At 41.1% G+C, this 22492-nt stretch overlaps 1 protein-coding gene across 1 annotated transcript in view; it reads left to right on the top strand.

The window, feature by feature from the left end:
- Positions 1-22492, top strand: part of MYO5B (myosin VB) — a 696980-nt gene that overhangs the window by 236476 nt on the left and 438012 nt on the right. Inside the window, exon 5 of the mRNA XM_030192939.1 lies at positions 15232-15388. Within this exon, the coding sequence (XP_030048799.1) occupies positions 15232-15388 (157 nt within the window). The remainder of the gene's footprint in view (positions 1-15231; positions 15389-22492) is intronic.

Genomic DNA, 22492 nt, shown 5'->3' with positions numbered 1-22492 from the left:
TGCAAGTAATATTCCATAGACTGATAATTTTTTGGTACCTTTCAAAGCCTATTTCTGTTGTATATAGATGGTATCGGGATAGGACAAATATAACAGTTGAAAATTTGACTATGTTACTAATAGAAGGTATGGTATTTCAACCACAAGTTCTTTAGGAGAAGAAAGGTTACATGGTAACATAGTAAGTTACGGCAGAAAAAGACCTGTACGGTCCATCCAGTCTGCCCAACAAGATAAACTCATATGTGCTATATGTATACCTGACCTTGATTTGTATCTCTAAAGTAAACAGGGAAACCAAACTCAAAAGATAATAATCCAACCTAATAAAGGAGTTTGAAAAATAGTAGTTAGTTTGTGGGTGTCTTACTAAATTATGGTAAGGACTCCAACACGGAAATCCTAAGGATCCAAATAATCAAAACGGAACCTCAGAACTCCTCATAAGGAAAATACAAAAATGTATAAACGATATCCCTATGCTTTAAGGAGTCAATTGTTATCACTGGTTCCCATAAGGGAGGAATAAGAGAAAAAAACCCCAAACATAAAAAAAACTCATTAAAAATGAGAAAAAACGAATGAGGTGAAAAACTCTTTACCCCCTTATCAATAACCCATAAAAAGACACCAAACTCAAACTAACCCGAATTGACCCCAGCCTATATGTGTAGTAAACTTCCACGGAAAAGTCTCTATTCAAAAGGAGCAGTCCAAAAATAAATGATGGGACTTATAAAAGACTGAAAAAAGTCCTAAACTGTTGAAAAAAATCCAAACAGTCTCTCTACTGCTTGTTGTTACATACAGAGGACAAAAAAATCCATCGCAACTTATAGGTGGTTAATACAACTCCACATCATATCAAATCTTGGAACTTTTTGATGAAAATCTACTTATCTGTCCCATTAGAATTTGCTGCTCCACGCTAGAAGTCCGGGAGTTGTACAAAAGCTTAATCGGCAATTGATGTCAACTCTTCAACAAGAGTGCCTTGTTTCGCCAACCTCGTGGCTGCATCAGGAAGGGTGCTTCGATAGCACATCTGATCATCCAAACATAACGACTTCTGAAGCTGAGTCTCCGTTGCCATCTTTGTTTTGTTGGTGCCCTGGCATGTCAGGGGGACCAGTGCACTACGAATTCTGTCTCCTCCCATGACCAAAGGGCTTGGATTTGGTCGTTTTTGAGATGGGCTTCCTCGGTTTCCATTATGTCTGAAAACCGGGGATGACCATCTCTAAGGTCGCCCATTAAAACATTTAGGTTGACCAGCTCTAAAGTCGACCTAAATGTTGAGATTTGGGCATCCCTGACCTTATTTTTGAAACGAAAGATGGATGCCCATCTTGTTTCGATAATATGGGTTTCCCCACCCCTTCGCGGTTTTCTCCTTCATTCCCCACCCTTGCAACCCTCCTCGCAAGCTATAGACCTTATAGGGCTTCTTTTGACATTCTTTCGCTATCCTGTGTAACTAAGGTTGCTTCTTCATTGAATCTGTCTTCTCCACATACAGATTCCCTTACCTGTCTTCCTTCTAAAACTGTAGCATCTTGGATCACAGGTTGACCATTGTAATGTACTGTTGTTTCTATCCTTCGCAGCCCCCCCACTAACCTTGGTTGAGTCCTTTATGTACCTCTATGTCACTCTTGACTCTGAACTCCCTTTTTCATCTTGTATGTCCTCAGTAGTTAGATTCTGTTTTTCAGCTCTTTAACACATCTGTTCTGTCCAAATTACATTAATGTGTCTGCCTGTGCTGTCCCTCTGTATGCCTCAGTTACATCTAATTTTGATTATTGCAGTATTGCTTATGCTTGTCTTCCATCTGTCTCATTAAGACTACAGTCCATTCAGAACTCTGCCATGAGACTCCTTACTCTTGCATGACACTGTGATTGGTTCACAGTGCTCATGACTCAACATCATTGGTTACCTATTCCATCTACGATTTGACACAAAGTCTTAACATCGTGCCATACGGTTCTTTACTCAGGGATTCCCCCATTCTTATCTTCCCTAATCTCACTTTTATACTCCCGCTCAGACTGTGCATTCCTCTTCCAAACATCATCTTTCCATTCCTTTTGTCCATTGTTCTCATCTTGAATCCACGCATCATTGGACTTTATCTTGCACTTTCACCGTGGAGTTTGCTTCCTATCTCTCTCAGATCAGAACAGTCTTATACCAGACTTAAGGTTTCTTTTAAGGCATATGTTTTTGGCCAGGCCTTTTACAGTTCATTCGGGTAATGAGGCGGGGGGGGGGGGGGGATGGCAGACAGTGGTGACAGCCCCTAGTTTTTATTTTACTGTTGTGTGTTTTCCCTCTCCTTGTTAAATTTTGTGGCCCCTTTCCTCGCTTTACTTAAATTATCTTTATTATGAACTGCTTTGATTTTTTTTTTTCTTTTGAAGGCGGTATATCAAGTACCTAATAAACCATATACCGTAAATGTACTGTTTTACTATTTGCTAGTAAAATAGGCTTTTAAGTTTTTATCTGAGGCAATGAAGGAAGATTGTCAGCCCACTAGGGACAAAGAAAATACCAGTATATAATAAATGCAAACCACTTTAGTTGTACTACAGAGAGGCAGTATTTCAAGAATGTATAACCCCATATGATTTTATACCATCTGTTAACTACTACTACTACTATTTAGCATTTCTATAGCGCTACAAGGCATACGCAGCGCTGCACAAACATAGAAGAAAGACAGGCCCTGCTCAAAGAGCTTACAATCTAATAGACAAAAAATAAATAAAGTAATCAAATCAATTAATGTGAACGGGAAGGAAGAGAGGAGGGTAGGTGGAGGCGAGTGGTTACGAGTCAAAAGCAATGTTAAAGAGGTGGGCTTTCAGTCTAGATTTAAAGGTGGCCAAGGATGGGGCAAGACGTAGGGGCTCAGGAAGTTTATTCCAGGCGTAGGGTGCAGCGAGACAGAAGGCGCGAAGTCTGGAGTTGGCAGTAGTGGAGAAGGGAACAGATAAGAAGGATTTATCCATGGAGCGGAGTGCACGGGAAGGGGTGTAGGGAAGGACGAGTGTGCAGAGATACTGGGGAGCAGCAGAGTGAGTACATTTATAGGTTAGTAGAAGAAGTTTGAACAGGATGCGAAAACGGATAGGGAGCCAGTGAAGGGTCTTGAGGAGAGGGGTAGTATGAGTAGAGCGACCCTGGCGGAAGATGAGACGGGCAGCAGAGTTTTGAACCGACTGGAGAGTATTTTTGCTTTACACACCAAAAATACTTTATAAAATAACCCTCATATGAACTAGAGTGACACTAGACTAAAAATCAAACTGCCATTATGAAAACAGTATTTTTAAGTTATTTTCTCAGATTAGAAAAAAAAAAAAAAGGTACCATTTGACAACTGTTCCCCTGCCGTGACTCTACAAGATATGGGGAAAGCCATCTACCGCTGGAGGATTCTAAAAGCTTGAAGACTATTCTTGAAAGCTCAGAGTCTGGACGCATTTACCAGGCTGCAAATCAGAACAACTAATAACCTAATCGGTACGCTCCGGTACAGACAGCACCACTAATTCTTGATCCTGGGTAGCTTTCTAACTATCACAACAGTAAAACTGTGATGGACGAAGGAATCCAGTTTTATGGTCGCATATGATAGAGGCCTCCCTTTTACTAAAGTGGAAATTAATGCATAGTGATAAAAAGCAGAGCAGCAATTTAAAAAAAAGTCTGAAATGGTGCTTTATTCAAATTCATCAGTATAAAAAATGGTACCAGGTATATCCAGGCTTCTGCAAAACTCACTTGGGCATGTTGCCAGCAGCCGAAAAAGCTTTATTTCAGTAATATTGCAGTATTGCAAAGGGCTCTGTTGTCTGCATGAAGTGGTAGACTTTGAAAGGTGTATATATTATCATACGATGCAGGTGCTATGGGCTAAGTTTTAAGTTTCTGTGGAAGTGTGGATTCTTTACACCTGGTACCACCTTTCATACTGATGAACTTGAATAAAGCACTAGTTTAGCCTTTTTAAGCTGCCGCACTGCTGCTTTTTTATTGGTACATACTTTTGCAGCTGGTTATTGCTTCTCCTTTTGCTGTGACAAATCAAGGTGTACTAAGTTAATGCAGCAGCAGCTTGACACTTAAGCACCCTTACCAGCACTTAGGGGCACTTTTATTAAAGCTGCAGTAAGGCTAACGCACAAGTAGCGTGCACCAAATCAACCCTTCCACCAGGATAGGGTAGTTCCAAAGTTGGTGCGTGCTGTTTTCTACCACGGAGGTTGTTCTCAGCAGTGATTGGCAGCACGGCATTGAAGTAGTTATCTGCCAATTTAATCTGTGCATTAAGTGCATCCACTTCATCTGTAATATAGTTAATGCACAGTACGAATACTATTTCTGCATTAATACATGTGAAAATGCCCCCCCCCCCCCCCCACACACACACACTTAATGCAGAGGCTTTGCAAGTACCATGCATTAATTTTTGCAATGACCATGCAGTAACAGCCAAGTTTTAGCACAGCTTAGTAACAGGGAGCCACTGTTTTATCAAATATTTTTTAATGCAAATACTTCATATACCAGTTCTATGAACACAGCTGCCTCTCAGTTACTTTTCCTATATGATACACCCTTACTTTGTAACCATTATAGCCCCTTCACTGGTGTTCTGTTAAGTTTTGAGTGCCTTACTTTGGTAATAGCACTGTTTCCCTTTAAGCCCTTGGCAACCACCTTAGGAGACCCTTATGTATATTTTGTAAGACATCTAAAGAGCTCCATTAATACAGTTTGCATTATCAATTATGCAGTGGACAGTAATCAGATTTACTGTTGCCCAATACTGCAAGGTTCCAACTGTCCACCCCATTCAAGCTCATAGCGATATTATGCTGCCCCAGCCGAATTTTGTCATCCTAAACAACAGAGTATTGGCCTATCACTAGGAACTGGGTAAACTGCAAACAGATCCTAGTGGCTTGAAGGTAAAGGGAACAAAACCTCATGGAAGCAGTGACTTCAGTCAACAATGCTATAAATTACCTCAATCTCCTGGGAACAGGAGCATAGCTAGGGGTGGGTCTGAGCTGGCCTGGGCCCATCCACTTTTGCCTCAGACTCATCCAGTAACTGGATGCACCAATTATGTAGCTGGCAGAGATCCAGGAGCTCCACAAGCTGTAAAAATCCAGAGCTGCACCTGTCACTTAAAGCCCAACTCGCAGCAGCTTAAAGTTCTGCTGCTGATTCTAGCATTGCGAGCATGCTCAGTTCATGCACAAGAACAGAACGTGCATGCAGTGCCTGCATCGGCAGCAAAACTTTGAGCCGCCAACAGCCTCGTTTTAGTTGATCAGGGCAACTCTGGATTTCTACAGCTGATGATGCTAAAGGATCCCTGCCAGCTAAGGTATTGTAAATTTTAATTAGAGGGGGCATGGGAGTTAGGAGGTAGATAAGAGGAGTAGAATGCCTTTAGTGCCCACCCATGTTCGTGATTGGCCCACCCAGAATTTTGTTTCATTGTGAAATCTTTGGTAGAGGAACAATCAACTGGTCCTAGCTGCGGGCTGTAAACCAGGGAAGCCAGGGTTGAAATTCTGCTTCTCCCACCGATACCAGTGTTTGTAGCTGGGACACTGGAAGGTTAAGTGAGTAGCCCAGGGTCTCAAGGAGCCAAGCGGGAATTGAGCAAAGTTCCCCAGGTTCTCAGCCCACTGCACTAATGGTTAGATACTCTTCGTATAAACATAGGCTGTCTTGAGAGCCAGTATAAATGTGTGCTACTACAATTAATAGTAACATAGTTAATGTCGGCAGATAAAGACCTGAACAGTCCATCCAGTCTGCCCAGCAGTCACACTCATTATCAATTCATGATTAAATCAGCAATGAATGTGATAGTATATACTTTAGCACGAGTCTTTCTTTGGCGTTTCCGGGACATTGACCGTAGAACTCCGCGCGGCTCTGTCCTTAAGTTCCACCTACTGGAGTTGCTGTCAAAGCTCACTCCAGCCTATCCAAATCCATCTTGTTATATGCGGGCCCCAGACTATAAAAGTCTGCTCAGCACTGTCTTCGGTTCCAGCTACTGAAGTTGCCTTTGATGCCCTTTCCGGCCTATCCTAAACTGGATTGCCATATACAGACACATCTACAAAATCTGCCTGGCACCGGCCTTAATTTTTCACGGCCAGAGTAGCCGTCCAAGTGTCACTCACGCATCCACCTCCTGCAGCCATTTAAGGGTTTTTTAAATTGTATTTTTGTTTTCTACCATCTACTTTCTAAATAGAGTTCCTCTGTGTTCATCCCAAGCCTTTTTGAATTTTGTCACTGTTTTCGTTTCTACCACCTCCCTCAGGAGGGCATGCCAGGCATCGACCAACCTCTCCGTGAAAAAGAATTTCCTGACGTTCCTCCTAAGTCTACCACCCTGCAACCTCAGCTCATGACGTCTGGTTTTACCATTTCCCTTTCTCTCGAAGAGATTTGTTTCTATGTTAATACCTTTCAAGTATTTAAATGTCTGTATCGTATTTCCCCTGTCCCTTCTTACCTTTTTTATTTTTTTAAAGGCACGTGAATTGACTTTTATAAAATAGGCATAATGGAGCTTTTTCAGAAAAGTTTTTATAAGCACCCTGTTGTAAAGCTACCACCCACAAAAACAATTGTGAAAAGCCATTTCCATGGGGAACTATGATTTTGCTGAATGAAAACTGCCCGCCCCTTACCTGGAAAAGTTCCATACTAATATAAAGGTAACAAGGAGGAATTCCCAAGGCATGTTTAGGTTGGAGGAGGATAACAATGGACAATATAATATGATTTATAGTTTATTAATTTAGAATAAAGTCTAAAGAGAATCCACGTACGTGGAGAACTCAATAGATCCCACGGCACGTAAAATGTAAACAAAAAGGTAGGAATATGAGCCAGGCTATCCAATAATTGGACCTGAAGTTAAGTTTAAAATAAACAAAATTTAATAATATTCAAACAAATAATAATAACACAATTCCACATTAAAAATGTGGAATTGTGTTATTATTTGTTTGAATATTATTACATTTTGTTTATTTTAAACTTAACTTCAGGTCCAATTATTGGATAGCCTGGCTCATAGTCCCACCTTTTTGTTTACAAATTATTAATTTAGAATCCTCCTGGGCCAAGACGAGGAACAACTTATGCATACATAATTCTCTAAAAATATAAAATCATACAACAATATAAAATACACCACACTAATCAAAACTTCACATCTGAACAAATACAATTAAACATCATACTAACACAGCAATCTTTATCTTAAGTTACTGTACCAAAGGCTCAAATAACTAAATGTGATTTCAGCAGCATTTTCAAAATTAGTGGCAGAAATCATCCAAATTCTGAAACATATTTGTGCTGTATTGTGTGGAGAATGTACTCACAGGAGAAGCTTTTCTTTTCCCCAGGGAACGTATACTTGTATTACCCCTCTGACAACCGTTTTTTTTTTGTTAAATTTTTAATTTCTTTTGAATACGTTCAAAATAAAATATGCAAGAAATACATAAAGTTCACATTAACAGAAAACAGGGGAAAAAAGAATTATCACGTAATATACAACGAGCAATACAGATATCATCTACAAATCATATGCACAGAAGTTTACACATAGACCTCACAGAGGTGTAGCCATGGGAAGGGGGGGGCCTTGGAGGCCTGGTCCCCCTCAATTTGGGCTCAGGCCCCCTCCAAACCTCCACTTCACCCATTAAATGGCTGACGGGGATGCCAAAGGCCCGCCAGCCAAAGAAATTCCCTGCTGAGGTGCCCCCCCTTCTCCTCATCCTGTTGCAGTAACCTGGAAGTCGGCAGGGTGCCTCCAGCCAGTGTTGCCATATATAAAAAAAAAAAAAATTCCGACTCAAAACAGCCCAAAACCCGCCCAAAAACCGCACACACCCCACCCCCGACATCATCACCCCCGCCGTCATCAGCCCCGCCACCATCGCCCTGCCCAATACGTCACCAAACCCCGCCTCTGTCGCCGTTAGCCCCACCCCCCGCCAGCCGAAAAACCACCCAAAACCCGCAAGAAAAAAAAAACCCCAAAAAACTGCAACCCGCCGCGGGCAAAAGTTTCCCGCCCATCTGGCAACCCTGCCTCCAGCCGCTAACATTGGGACTTCTCGCACAGGCTCAGTTCACACAAGAACTGAGAATGCTGGGGGAATTGTATCAGCAGGTGGAGGCACCCCACCAACTCCCGGTTTACGGCTGCTGGATGAGGAGGAAGGTAGCGGCTCAGCAGAGAATTTCTTTGGCTGGCGAGGCTTTGGCATCCCCGCCAGCACAAAGGTGCTGATTTTAATGTGGTGGGGGGAGGGGAGGAGGGGAATATGTTGTCTCTTCAATCCATCTCTGCCCCCTCCCCCTCCCGTAATGGAGGGCTGGCTACGTCTCTGCAAAATATTTTTTTTTACTGTGAGCTTTGCATCGGTGCAAAGGTTGAAGGTTGCCTTCCCAGATACCATGTGACCATGGAAAAGCATCACTCATCAGGAAAAAGTAGGAAAAACAGCACAATCGATTCGTTAACTAATTTCAGAATACCTGGTTTTCTTTCATTCTTTATGCCTTTTCATGCTTCTTTCTCTTGTTCTCTTTCTTATATTCCAGAATCCTAGGATGATCTTTTTTCCTTTTTTAAAACTGCATACAGCAAATGTATTCTCTGTGGGGATACTTAAGGGTTTTCAGAATGATTAAGGATATAATTCTCCTGAAATTTTAATGGTGGTGTTCTTTGTATTGATTTATTATACTGTAGTACATCACTTACACTATTTGATGCAATCCGCCTTCAGTGGGATATTTCCACTGCAGACGTAGGCATTACTTGCTTATAGTCTTAATGCATAGGCCTTGACAACTGATAGGAGCCAACTTTCAGAATGATTGGGGGTGCTAACCTGAATGCAGGTGACCCCTCCCTGGACACAGTTAAGTAGTTTACTCAATATTGGGGTGCTCAGACACCAATGTACCCAAAGAGCTGGCATCCATATCCCTGACATGATCCTTTATCACAGATGAGCTAGCTAAATGTTCTACACTACAAAGGTATCTCAGGGTGTGGTGTAAATAGTAATTTAATTTATTGGCCTGAACAGCAAGATTAAGCCAATTTTCTTATTTTTAAATTAGGTTCCAGAGGAACAGCGAGTTAGTGACTTGCCTTAGGTATACAATGAACTTATGTTCTAGGTCTTTGCCTGAAGACAATGAAACACTTTAGTTGCTTTCTGATGCCACTCTCTTCACCCCCAAATACTCACACCTGTCTTTCAGACTTTTGTAATTCCTGACAAATTTCCTTTCAGTACTCCAGTGAGGGGCCACTTTCAACTTTCCATTTCCTGGCAATTGCCATTGTGGCCTCCATTATCAATATGATTTTTTTTTTGTCTTCCTAACCTGGGTCAGACCCAGAAGACACTTTCTAGGATCCTCTGCCCAATCTTCTTCAATCCACTGCCTCACCTGGGATCATATGCCCTCCCAGAATTGCTTTATAACTGGGCAGTCCCACCACATATATTTTAGAGACCAGACCACCTACTCCACAGTTTCTCCAATGTCCCCCAGTTCTTACTACGTTATCTACTGTGTATCAGATTAAATTGTAATAGCCTATAATTTGTAATAGGAGAACATATGTGAATGCAGATATGAATGCCTACCATTCTTCTATCCCTCCCCATGCCTGTCCTGACCAACCATTTATCCCATGTTGTAATATATTTAGTGGTTTCCTTCCCCGCTCCTACATACAATGCTTTATACATCTTTGACAGCAACTTACACCCCCTTCTCGATTTGAAGACTCTTACCTTTAACTGTATAGGGTCTCTCTGTAGTTTTCTTTTTGCATCTTCTCCTATAAAACATAAAAATAAAAAAATCCCGCAATCATAAAAACTGGCTGATATCACGGTCCTACTTGTGGCTGACCCTGAAAACATTATATGAAGGAATTCATCACAGCATGCCCCATATGTGCTCATCAGTAACCATCTCCAGCCGCTCCCAATACCCAAAAAGCCCTAGATGCATTTGGTGATGGATTTCATCTCCAACTAATGGATTTTCTACCATTTGGGTAGTGGTGGACCACTTTTCCAAAATGGTCCATTTTGTACCCCTTCCTGGGCTACCTACAGCCTCTGCATGAGCCCAATATTTTCTAAAAGAGATCTTTCGACTCCATGGGCTACCCAAATCCATTGTCTTGGATAGTGGTGTCCAGTTTGTCTCTAGATTCTGGAGGGGCTCAGTAAACACTCCAGATGAAGCTAGACTTCTCATCCGGGTATCACCTCCAGGTCAATGGGCAAACCAAGCAAACCAATCGTACTTTGAAAGCTTATTTATGAGCTATGTGTCAGTGTTACATGACGACTGGTCTCAGTTGATACCTTGGGCACAATTCTCATACAACAGTCACATAAGTGAATCCACTGGGGCCACCCCCTTCTGGATAGTATTTGAATAACATCCTCATGTGCCTGTACCAGTGCTACTAGATCCAGATGTCCCAGCGGTCAAGGCAACCACTAAGTTCCTTCCTCAGATATGGAGAACAACACAGGAACTTCTAACTCAGGCAGCATAACGATACAAAAATCAAGCAGACAAAAGATGATGTCCAGCTCCCACCTTCAATGTAGAGGACCTGGTCTGGCTCTCAACTTGGAATCTGCACCTCATCGGACCATATGCCATTATTCAACAAGTGGGTTCGGTCACCTATCAACTACAACTGCCTCGCAGTTTACGTATTGACAACACCTTCCACATATCCATGCTGAAGCCTCTGGTCATGAGAAGAGGGGCTCATGCCCCCCCCCCTGCACCCCTCCCAGTGACCACTGATTCTGATGGGGGAGTATGAGGTTCAGACTATCCAGGACTCTCAATGGGCACAAGGACACCTGAAGTATCTCATCACCTGGAAGAGTTACAGCCCAGAAGACAATGCCTGAGAGTCGCCCACCCAGATTTATGTCCCGGCTCTTCACTGTAGATTCCATCATGTGGTCCCTTGGAAGTTCAGACCCTTACTGGATAAGAGGGGGGCCTTGAGGGGGAGGTACTCTTACACTCTCTGCCATGCCCTTACCCTATCCGGCTCACCTCGCAGGCAGGGCTGACCACCGTCGATCGAGCTGTGTGTCTCAGTTGTGTCAGTTTTCTTCAGAAGTGTTGGTGATAAAGATTGAGAATGAAGATCAAGTTATGGCTCTGTATGGGGGGAACATTTGAGGTTTTGTGAACAGACTATTTTTTCAGTAAGAGTCTAAAGCTGTCCTTATTAAAAGATAATCTGTCACTATGTCTTAAGTTTGAGAGACTGGAGAATTCTGTGAGGGGGAAATTATCTCAAGCTGTCTTTGGTGTCACCCTTGGAAATGTAAATAAAGAAGAAAAAAGTCTAGTACAGTTGTATAGCATGTTTCCAAAAGGAGTGAACTGTGTGGAGTGGAGGACACACTGTTAATGGTGAATTGACTTTGGGCAGGTTAGATGTTTCCACTATAATTGGTGTCCACACAGGACTCTCAAATGAAGAGAGCTAAGCTTCTGGTGACACTGGCCTTGGAATCAGAAACTGGGCTGAATGGAATCAGATGCAGTTGCTGTTGGCTGCATTCTTTTACTTTTGGCATTGGACCTCGTTTTTCTTTTAAACACAGTTATTGCAGTATGTGCTTTGAATCTGTGAATGTATTGTGGAAACCTGTGTGACCCCTGATGAAGGTTTTTCCAAAACGTGGCCAGGTTGGGGCCTGTTTCCGTTAAAGTTGATATTTGGATAAACTCTTGCTGTGTTTGTCCTTCCTTGGATGGCTGCTGCTGTTGCAGTTGGGGTGTCTGTTTCCTGTTTGTTTCTACCATTTTTTCTTTGGGGCTAAGGAAAAAAAAAGTCTTAAATCAGAAACGGTCATATTGATCAAAGTCATCCTCTTCTTAGTTTTGTTATGCTATCACCAAAACAGGTTGGGTTTAGTAATATGCATGCCACTTCTCTCTGGCTATATTCAGCTCCTATGTGAAAGCACACCTTTCTGAGGCTGCTCTTAAATCTTAAAACACTGGATCTCCCTAATCATACTACTGCTACTACTAATCATTTCTAAAGCGCTGCTAGATGTATGCCGCGCTGTACACATAATCATAGATTTGTTGACATTTAATATTTGTTGTTGAAACAAGTGTTTCTCCCTGCTCCTTTGTACTCCCTAATCCATCAGGACTGGGATCGGGCATCAAAACAAGGGTAGAAGGGAGAAAAAGTTCCAAAAGACACAGGTTACTTGGGTTACCTTTGTACTTCCTTGTGGATTATTATTTGTGGCACATAAACATTTTAGAAGTTCTTACTTCTATTTTGCCTGTGTCTTTTGGAACTTTTGTCTTCCTTCCACCCATGTTCTGTACTTTGGTTTTTTTTTTTGTGGAAGCTGTTTGACCCCCTTTTTTGGCTGGATTCACTTCTGGCACCAAAAGCCTTCATTTGAAGTCATCTGAGGTTTTTTCCCCCATTTGATATCATCTCCACTTGCAGCATCAGTGTTGTATAGTAACTAAGTCAATGTAACTAGTTACTATACTTAAGTAAAGGTTTTGTTACTTGTAAAGAAGTATAGGATGACATTTGTTACTTTTATTTTTACTGAAGTAATAATTTCACCAATGTTTACTACTTTTACTCAGTTACATCTGATCCTTGCAGTTAAAAGTAAAAGCGGAAGGGAGATGTAAATGACAATTCCTCAGTAAACCAAATGAAACAGCAAAACTGGGAACAGAATAGCAGGGTCATTGACTCTCTTTTTTATTTTCATATTGATTTTAATCATATGTGTTGTAGGAAATGTTCTGAACCTCATATTTTGTGAGTGTAGGTTCTACAGATCATGAATGGTCTCTTCTGTGGGTCTGTACAGAATGACAGTGAATCTCCAGACTATATGCTCAATCTGATTGATCTTCCTTCCAGAAACATGTCTGTAACTTCGCGAACTTACCTCAACCTACATTACCCTAATTGCAAAGGACTCAAGTACAAAACCTACTATGGATCCAACTTCTCCTTCTTAGGCAGCCAACTCTGGAATGCACTCCCCAGATCTATCCGATCAATCAGTAACTATCTACCCTTCCGGAAATTACTAAAAACCCATCTGTTCAAACAAGCCTACCCAAATGACCCAGACTAATCCTGGGTACCCATCTCCCCAACACATATCCAGGAAACAACGACAATAACCTAGACTACATCTCCCACCAAATCTCCATTTGCTTATCCCGTGTCCCCTCCCCCTCCCGCCTCCTCTACCCCTCCTCCAATGCTCACCTACCCTTGCTCATACCATTCCTACTCCCTTCACCCTTGCCCATCTCTACCTACATATCTATTTTATTATTCTGCTGTACTTACTTATATTTTCTCTATCAATACTTTTGTAATCCCATTTCTATGTAAGCCGCATTGAACCTGCTTTGAGTGGGAACACGCAGGGTACAAATGTAATAATAAATAAATGATGTGCACTAGTAGTGCTATAGACGATTAGTGGCCGTAAAGCAGTTAGGTATGTATGAATTCGATTAGTTGCTCTAACAACCAGGTTAATTTGCACACATTTGCTACCCTGAAAGTCTGACCGGTATTATATCCACGATGACCAGAGTTGAGAATTGCTGCCCTGGTGTCTGAATGAGAAATGCGAGTCTGTAAATTAGCCTCAGAAACCTTTTATCACTCTGTTATTAGCACCTGATACCCAGGTGGTATTATAAGGACGCCAGCTGCAGATGAAATTGAGGAGTGACTGTTTTATGAAATGCAATGCAGCAGCATGCTCAGTTGATTAAAGCAATCTTTTATTATGCCAGGCTAGAAGAAAATGTTAAATTCTCAGGAGCAATCTTTTGCAAAACTTTGGGCCAGAAACTGAACATACCAATATCAAAGTGTAAATGTACTGGATGTTCTCGAGGCAGTATTGTACTATCAATTACTTTTGAACAACGTTTAGAAAACAGTGTGAAAAAAAAAGAACTGCAGAGTAGAAATGAAGTAACACCCAGTGTGGTATTTCATTTAGAGCATAGAATGTGGTATTAATTCTGAGCCCAAGGGCTGGTTCCAACCTCCTCCAGAAGCTTGATTTCTGAATGTAAGCTGTTTGGAAAAGGAACTTGTTCTCATGGCCCTTGATTAGTTCTGCACAGTGATACGTACCTGGACGGTGACATGTAAACTAGTGAATAACATTCTTCTACCAAGCCTCTGAGTTTTAAAACTGTGATGTCTGACAAGGGAAGAGAAATTATTCTTGAGTAAATCTTGCATCCTGGGGGAAAAATATATCCTTTAATTATTGGGTCAATGATAAAGCACCATCCTACTGGTACTGGAGAAATAAATTGCACGAGCTTATGCTATGGGAGGCACGTGAGGCCCGATACACAGCAAAAAGACGACAACTTTTCATTAGAGTCTGGGGCGCTTATTTAAAAGGAATTTCACCTAGAGCGCGTAGCCAAGTGTTGAACACATTAGGATGAATGTGGTTGAATGTGGAGTGCATGGAGGGGGGGAGGGGGGAGGTTGAGCTGTAAAATGTGAATAATCCTAGAGGACCAGATTCATGATGTACTACTATAAGTGTTATCAGTTAACTGAAGTAGTCCCTAGGCGGATGAGGTTGGAGAATTTATTACTAGTTATTCGGGTGGTTACTGTTATTAGTTCTGGGTGTGTCGGAAGGAGGGAGGAGGCGGAGGGCGGAGAAAGTTCTATAATGTAATTCTGGATATTGATATGGAAACACTAGAGGTCTATGGTGTAGGACCTTCTGAGAAGGTCTGATTAGCTCTTTGCTGAATCAGTACCACAATGGTTATGGTGTTACATGAGTGTTCCATAAGAAGAAACGTTCAAATATAAACCTTGAAGGGGTGGGGGGTGGAATTGGAGGGGGGAGGAGTAAATGTTAAAAACTTTGATGATGAGATTATCACCATGCTTGTACTCAGGATGTTTTGTTCTCATGAGGGTCTATACTGAGATTGTTGACTGTTAATTCTGTTATTTCATCAATAAAAAATTGTTGAAACATAAAACTGTGATGTCTGATTAACTGTTTTTCTCCTTTACTACAGAGATGAGAAGAACCAGTCCATTATTGTGAGTGGCGAGTCAGGAGCTGGCAAGACAGTTTCTGCCAAATATGCCATGCGCTACTTTGCCACTGTTGGTGGTTCAGCCAGTGAAACCAACGTGGAAGAGAAGGTGCTAGCTTCCAGCCCTATCATGGAGGTAAGGCTCAGACTCAGTACCATAATGATGCTCCCTCAGCGCTAAACTTATTGTAGCAGTATGAGTAAAATTGGCAGAATATCAACCTACGGATTTCCTAGCTCAGTTGTATGTTGTATTGGTTTTATTGGTTCTGGCCAATATTCAAAGCCAGTTACATGTTTGTTTGCTGGCAGCCAGTGAGCCCTGGATTCTGTATAGGTCACTCAAGTTGGACACGCAATATTGGGTGCAGATTACATATTAAAACACCAACTAATTAGGTGATAAAAATCTTTTATTGGCGCTAAGTACTTAGTACTTGGCAGTAATTAGGAATTGCTCGAGGATCTGCCCTACGCCCTATTCTATAACATGCGTGCCTAAATTTCTTAGCATGCGTCTACAAAGGGGGTGTGGCTATGAAAGGGGCTTTGGAAACGCAAGAGAGGGAATCCAAAATACACTCACACAAAAGCAAAGAACAAAAGCACAAGGTGCCTTCAGGAATGGGGGCATCAACCATTAGGTAGATCCGACAAGGTCCATGTTTCAGCAAAGCTGCCTGCATCAGGGGTCTCGCAATGGCCACGGATATCAAAACAATGTACAAAACATAATGATTTCCAAGTCTTGAAATGCTACAAAGACGCTGAGAAAACATGTTTCCAACATAGTCTGGCATGCAATGAGCTTGCGTAAATGAAAATAGCTGAAACTGGCGGAGTAACACTTTTAAAAAAAAAAACGTTTTGTACATTGTTGTGATATCTGTGACCATTGCAAGACTTCTGACACAGGCAGCTTTGCCAAAAGATGGATCTTGTCAGATCCATCCAATAAATTTTGAGTTAATGCCCCCATCCTGAAGGCTCTTTGTGCTTTTGTTCTTTGCATGGAAGGAGCTTTCCCAGAATTTAGGTTGAGCGCGAGCATTTATACCAGCCTTTGGTAGGTGTAAATATGTGTGCCCAAATTTAAACATGACATGCAGAGTGCCCTTTACGCCCTCAGGCGCAGTCTCTGGGTATGAATTTTTTGCTCCATTTTCCTTGTTCTTGTTACATATATTTAGTGAACCAAAACAATTATTGGAATTTGTGGCTTCAAAGGAAGAATTGAAAGTAAATACAGGACAACCTACGGAGGGATTGGGGGGGCCACTGTTAACTGGCTACGGTCTTTGTATAAGATGTTTTCTCTTGATACAGCTATATTTTCTTGTTAATTTTCTTTTTATATATAATATCTGGTTAAATTTCTTTAGTCCCAGAAAACAACAAGGCAAGCGATCTGCAAAATCCAATGTGGAAAACAAACTAGCAGATCAATATAATATCCAAACCACTTTATTGAAGATACCGTATTAAATGCCCGACACAGGCCGTGTTTCGCCCAACAATAGGGCTGCGTCAGGGGCTAATCTCTGTCTTCATTAAATGAGAGCGGTAGTAAATCATATATCAGGGCAAGGATAAAAGGAATTTCCTTTATAAAAAACCAGCAAAAGCAGCATAAACAAGCGTTTTCTATGTGATGCCAAATACTCGATGAGCAGTCTGCTATCAAAGGCTGGAAAAATATGGAAAATAAAAAAAAAGAAATGCAGTGCCCTTTACAGAATAATAGCTTAGCGCGCATCATTTCGGTACCTATCTTTGGGTTCCATTTACAGAATCGAGCCTTGAACGCCTAAATGATCTATCCATGTAATATAAAAAACATAGGGATAGTATTGGACTGTTGAATTGCTAATGGCCAGATAATATCCATATATTTGAAGGAAAGAAATTGGTGGTGGTGGGGGGGGGGGGGGGAGGTTTAAACTAAATGGAGAGTTCATAAAATGTATATATCTTTTTATTCATGGCCACATACCCTGTTTTAAAAGCATAGTCTTCTCTGAGAGCAGTTTTCCGATGTTCAAATCAATCTGCTTTATTAGTATCGGCATAGGATTCCAGTAACTGATGTGATCTGATCTGATCTGTGCTTTCCTGGAGATTTCAGTTAGTTTAGGGACGAGAACAACTGTTTAGTAAAAAAAAAAAAAAAAAGGGAGGGGAGGATAGTAAATAAGTACATAAGTAATGCCATACTGGGAAAAGACCAAGGGTCCATCGAGCCCAGCATCCTGTCCACGACAGCGGCTAATCCAGGCCAAGGGCACCTGGCAAGCTTCCCAAATGGGGAGGAGAAATGAAGGACACAGATTTTCGTAACTTCTCTCCTTACTTGCCACTAAGGCTGTACCGAATATTTGTATTCGGTTTGGCTGAATAGTGATTTAAATACAAATACAAATAATCCTGGGCTCTGCTGTGCTAAATCCTACTGAAATAAACACTTGATCACTGATTTCACGTGGCTTCTTTTATTATTTGTTATGTTAAAGCTCGATATCCATTATTCTTATATGTCCGAATAGTAAAATACACTGTTCGGAACAGCCCTATGGCCACAATCACTTTCCTGCTCTTTGTCCCTCCCTTACATAATCACACAGGAGGTTGCTGTTGAAAGGGTTTAAGGAGCCTGTCTTTGGAAGTTGAGCACTTAAATTGGCCACTATGGGCTAGATTCTATATATGGCGCCTGAAAAATCCGCATGGAAGCGTATTCTCTACAGTATGCCTAAATATTATAGGATCTGCTTAAAGTTCCAGGTGGTGTATAGAATACGCCAATTGGCTCTCCACACGACCAAATTTAGTCATGTCCATTCAGGCTACGTTTTACTTGGCGTCAATCCCAATGCATAAATTAGGCGCAAAGCAAGTGCATTCTGTAATAATGCACATAGATTGTTGAAGCGCCTACGCTCCGCCCATGGTCATGCCCCTTTTCAACTATGCGACTTAGAATTTAGGTGCATCACATTACAGAATTCACTTAGCGAATTGTGCACTTAAATCTCAATGCCATTTAATGCTGATAGTTGCTTGTTGACATCCAATTAACAGTGCTGATTAGCTTGTTAACTAAGTTCTATAATTGTTATGGAATACACTTTGATTTCCATGCAGAAATCTTGGTGCGATATATAGAAATCCTCACTACTGCCCTTGGCAACATCTACTTTTTACCCATCTAAAAGTATACATAGGATCACTCCCTACATGTACAAATAGATCAATATTGCTTGAAGGGCTATCTGGTAAACTTTGCTCTTTGCAGACAATACCAAAATCTGCAATAGGGTAGACACCCCCGATGGTGTGGATGACATGAGGAGGGACTTAGCGAAGCTTGGGGAATGTCTGGAATTTAGCAGATAATATTTATCCAAATAAATGCAAGATCATGCATTTGGCTGCAAAAATCTAAGGGAACGGTACAGATTAGGGGGTGAAAAACTTTTGTGCATTGAAGAGGAGCAGGCATTGGTTGGATCGTAAGGTGGTCAACAGCACAAACAGCCCCTGCCACTCCCATGTACACAAGCCTTGCAGTGACTCACTTTTGCACATTTAAGTTTCTAGAACAGTGACTAGACACAGTTATGCGTGTAAATGCAAATTAGTGCCAAATTAACACTCATTAACTTCAGTTATAGGTGATTATTGGTTGTTAGGGCCAATTAGGTCCAATTTGTCAATGAACTTACAGGCATAACTACCAGTATTCTATAACCTATCTGTAGCAATTTTGCATACAAGATTATAGAATGAGGCGGCATGTGCAAATAGTGAGCACCCTTACTGGAGAACATTTGTATCAAATGACAGCCCATGCCTATTTAATCCTCCATCATTGCCTCAGGTATAGACCTAGATTGTAGGCCCTCCAGAAGACAGGTAAATACCTAGAGTACCTGACTATAACTCACCTTCAGCTGCTACTGAAAAAGTTACGAGTTCATTTCATGCTTATCGTGTTCTAAAAGCAGATGAACATGCTTGGATTTCCTTGAGTTATACAAATATTTATTTTCTTTAATTTGATTGCCTGCCTTATTTCACACCTCAGAGTGCTTTACTAAAAAGTTAAATATAGTACAGATAATGACACAGGCAATGGCTGAAAGAGGAAATGCATCCTTTTCATGGTACAAGTTGACAGCTAGTTGTATAAACCTACTGGATTATCTTAAATCCCAGAATGTATTATTAGTCTAATAAAAGGTTACAATTTTTTTTCCCATTTTTTTTTAAAATTTTTAATCATTTCCTAAATCCCAGAAGGCAGGGATTCTTCCAAGACTTCACAAATCAAAGGTTGACTGGAGAGGAGGGGGAAGCTTGGACCTACCCCTGTTCCAAGAGATCTGTGATGGACTGCTTGAAAGGCACATTCTCAGAACTAAGGGACCCTTTTACTAAGCTGTGTAGGTGCCTATGCGCGTCAAATTGGAACTACCACCGAGCTACTACAGGGTGGTAATTCCAGTTTTGACGTGCGTCCAAAACATGTGGTAGAAATTTTCTACCATGTGGCGCTTACCCGGTGGTAATCTGCAGTATAAGTGTACTGACGATTACCGCCCAGTTAAGGCATGAAACCTTACTGCTAAATCAATGGGTGGCAGCAATGTCTTGGACCTAAAGTAGACGCGCGCTGGCTTTAATTTTGCCGCACATCCATTTTCAGCCCCCCCCCCCCCCCCCCAAAAGGCCTTTTTTGGTTTTTTTTCAGGCGCACTGAAAAATGGACCTGTGTGCGTTGAAAACATGTGCCTACACCAGCACAGTCCATTTTTTTAGCGTACCTTAGTAAAAGGGCCCCTTAATGAATTATTTAATTAGTTTTATTTAAAAATGATTTCACAAATAAACTTTGCTTATTTAATTTCAATTTAGTGGAATCTGAGCTGAGTTGAGTTGGGTTTGTGTATGGCATTGACTGCTCTAGTATGACCAAGTCTGTCCTCTTTTAAATGACGTTCCTTTTTTCTATTTGTTTTGATTTTTTTTTTTTTTTGCTCTCCACTGTTGGGATCTTGCTATTGTAAGATAAGCAGTATAGAACATTTAATAAACTAAACTATAAATTATTAAACATCTCACGATGTGACACCCACCAACAAGCCTTCTCCGGAGTAGCCCCCACACCCTGGAATACACTTCTTGAAAGGTTTTGCTCAATGCAAGAGGCTCTTCTCTGAAGCCTTTAATAGAAGAAATAACAGACTTGCTAGTCTCATACACACATATACAAGGACTAACATCGGCTGCAAATACTGTAGCAGGACTTGTTTATCCAGTCCTACCCTAGCTGAGATTATATTCATGCACATTTCTGACTCAACGTGCAACTTTCTTTAAGTTAGTCCCCCTTATTCTCAGTCTAACTTCTGTTACTCATATTTTATCTAATCAAAAATAATAAAATGGGAAAAACAGTCCAAACAATTCTCCCTATTTAAACAGGAAAAAATATGAGAATGCTGCTAAGCAATTACAAAGATACCTTTTATTCAACCCTATATAATATAAACACACATAAAATTGTACATATACATCTCATTAGAACCCCTCTGTCCTTCACAGCTACTGTGAAATCATATTCCACCGATATTAGTCACTATGATGGTCAATATTCAAACATTCCACCAAAATAGAAAACACTTATCTGCTAATGCGGAATATCACTTGCGAAAAAAAAAAATCACATAAGTACATAAGTAGTGCCATACTGGGAAAGACCAAAGGTCCATCTAGCCCAGCATCTTGTCACCGACAGTGGCCAATCCAGGTCAAGGGCACCTGGCACGCTCCCCAAACGTAAAAACATTCCAGACAAGTTATACCTAAAAATGCGGAATTTTTCCAAGTCCATTTAATAGCAGTCTATGGACTTGTCCTTTAGGAATCTATCTAACCCCTTTTTAAACTCCGTCAAGCTAACCGCCCGTACCACGTTCTCCGGCAACGAATTCCAGAGTCTAATTACACGTTGGGTGAAGAAAAATTTTCTCCGATTCGTTTTAAATTTACCACACTGTAGCTTCAACTCATGCCCTCTAGTCCTAGTATTTTTGGATAGCGTGAACAGTCGCTTCACATCCACCCGATCCATTCCACTCATTATTTTATACACTTCTATCATATCTCCCCTCAGCCGTCTCTTCTCCAAGCTGAAAAGCCCTAGCCTTCTCAGCCTCTCTTCATAGGAAAGTCGTCCCATCCCCACTATCATTTTCGTCGCCCTTCGCTGTACCTTTTCCAATTCTACTATATCTTTTTTGAGATACGGAGACCAGTACTGAACACAATACTCCAGGTGCGGTCACGATTTCCAAATGTAGAGTGAAAAAACTTTAGATCTAGTAGTGGTGAGTCAAATATAAATCCAAATGTCAGATGCACTCAATTAGCTGTCAGAACGGCCTTCTCACGTTCCCTGCTTATGCTGAAAAATTAAAACACATCCATGCCAGAATCTCAACTTCTAGGATAAAGCCTCAAATGGCTTCATCGCTGCCAAAAAGATGCAGCTACTGAAACAGTAGAAAAATAGCTAAGCAGCTCAACGGTCCAGAAATTCAACGTTCATTCTAAACAGCTCAACATAGTTCTGCGTTTCGCCTGATGGCATCTTCAGGAGCCATTAACCAAAATCTCCATATTATAAATCCAAATATTAGCAGGATATGGCGGGACTGCCATTGAGAACAGTTTCTGCTTGCTATCTTATCTGTCTATATGTTTGTCTCTGCTTACACCGTATGCTATCTTATTAGGATGTTTGATTATGTACTGTGTCGACATTGTAAGTAGCAGACTGAATATGTACTGTGTGAATATTTTTCTGCTGAAATTGGTTATTGCCTATGTAAAGATTTTTCTTTTGCTGTACACCACCTTGGGTGATGGTCTCCAAAAAGGTGGTAAATAAATCCAAATAAATAAATTAATTGAAAGAGCAGAATGTAAGCACCAATCACAGAAAGCACAGAGCAAAGTGAGTTATTTATTTATTTATTACATTTGTATCCCGCACTTTCCCACTCAAAGCAGGTTCAATGCGGCTTACATAGTAATAGGGAATACAGAGTATTGTTGGAGAGGGCAAAGGTTAAATATACCCGAATGACAGAAGAGATGGGTAGGTAGAGATAGGCAATGGAGAAGGGAGTGAAGTAAGAGATACAGTCTAGGTCAGTGTCCTTAGGTAGATGGGTTC

This window comes from Microcaecilia unicolor, chromosome 2, assembly GCF_901765095.1.
Source record: "Microcaecilia unicolor chromosome 2, aMicUni1.1, whole genome shotgun sequence".
Classification (NCBI taxonomy): domain Eukaryota; kingdom Metazoa; phylum Chordata; class Amphibia; order Gymnophiona; family Siphonopidae; genus Microcaecilia; species Microcaecilia unicolor.
The sequence above is the reverse complement of the archived record's forward strand: the minus strand, read 5'-3'. Positions and strand labels throughout refer to the sequence as shown.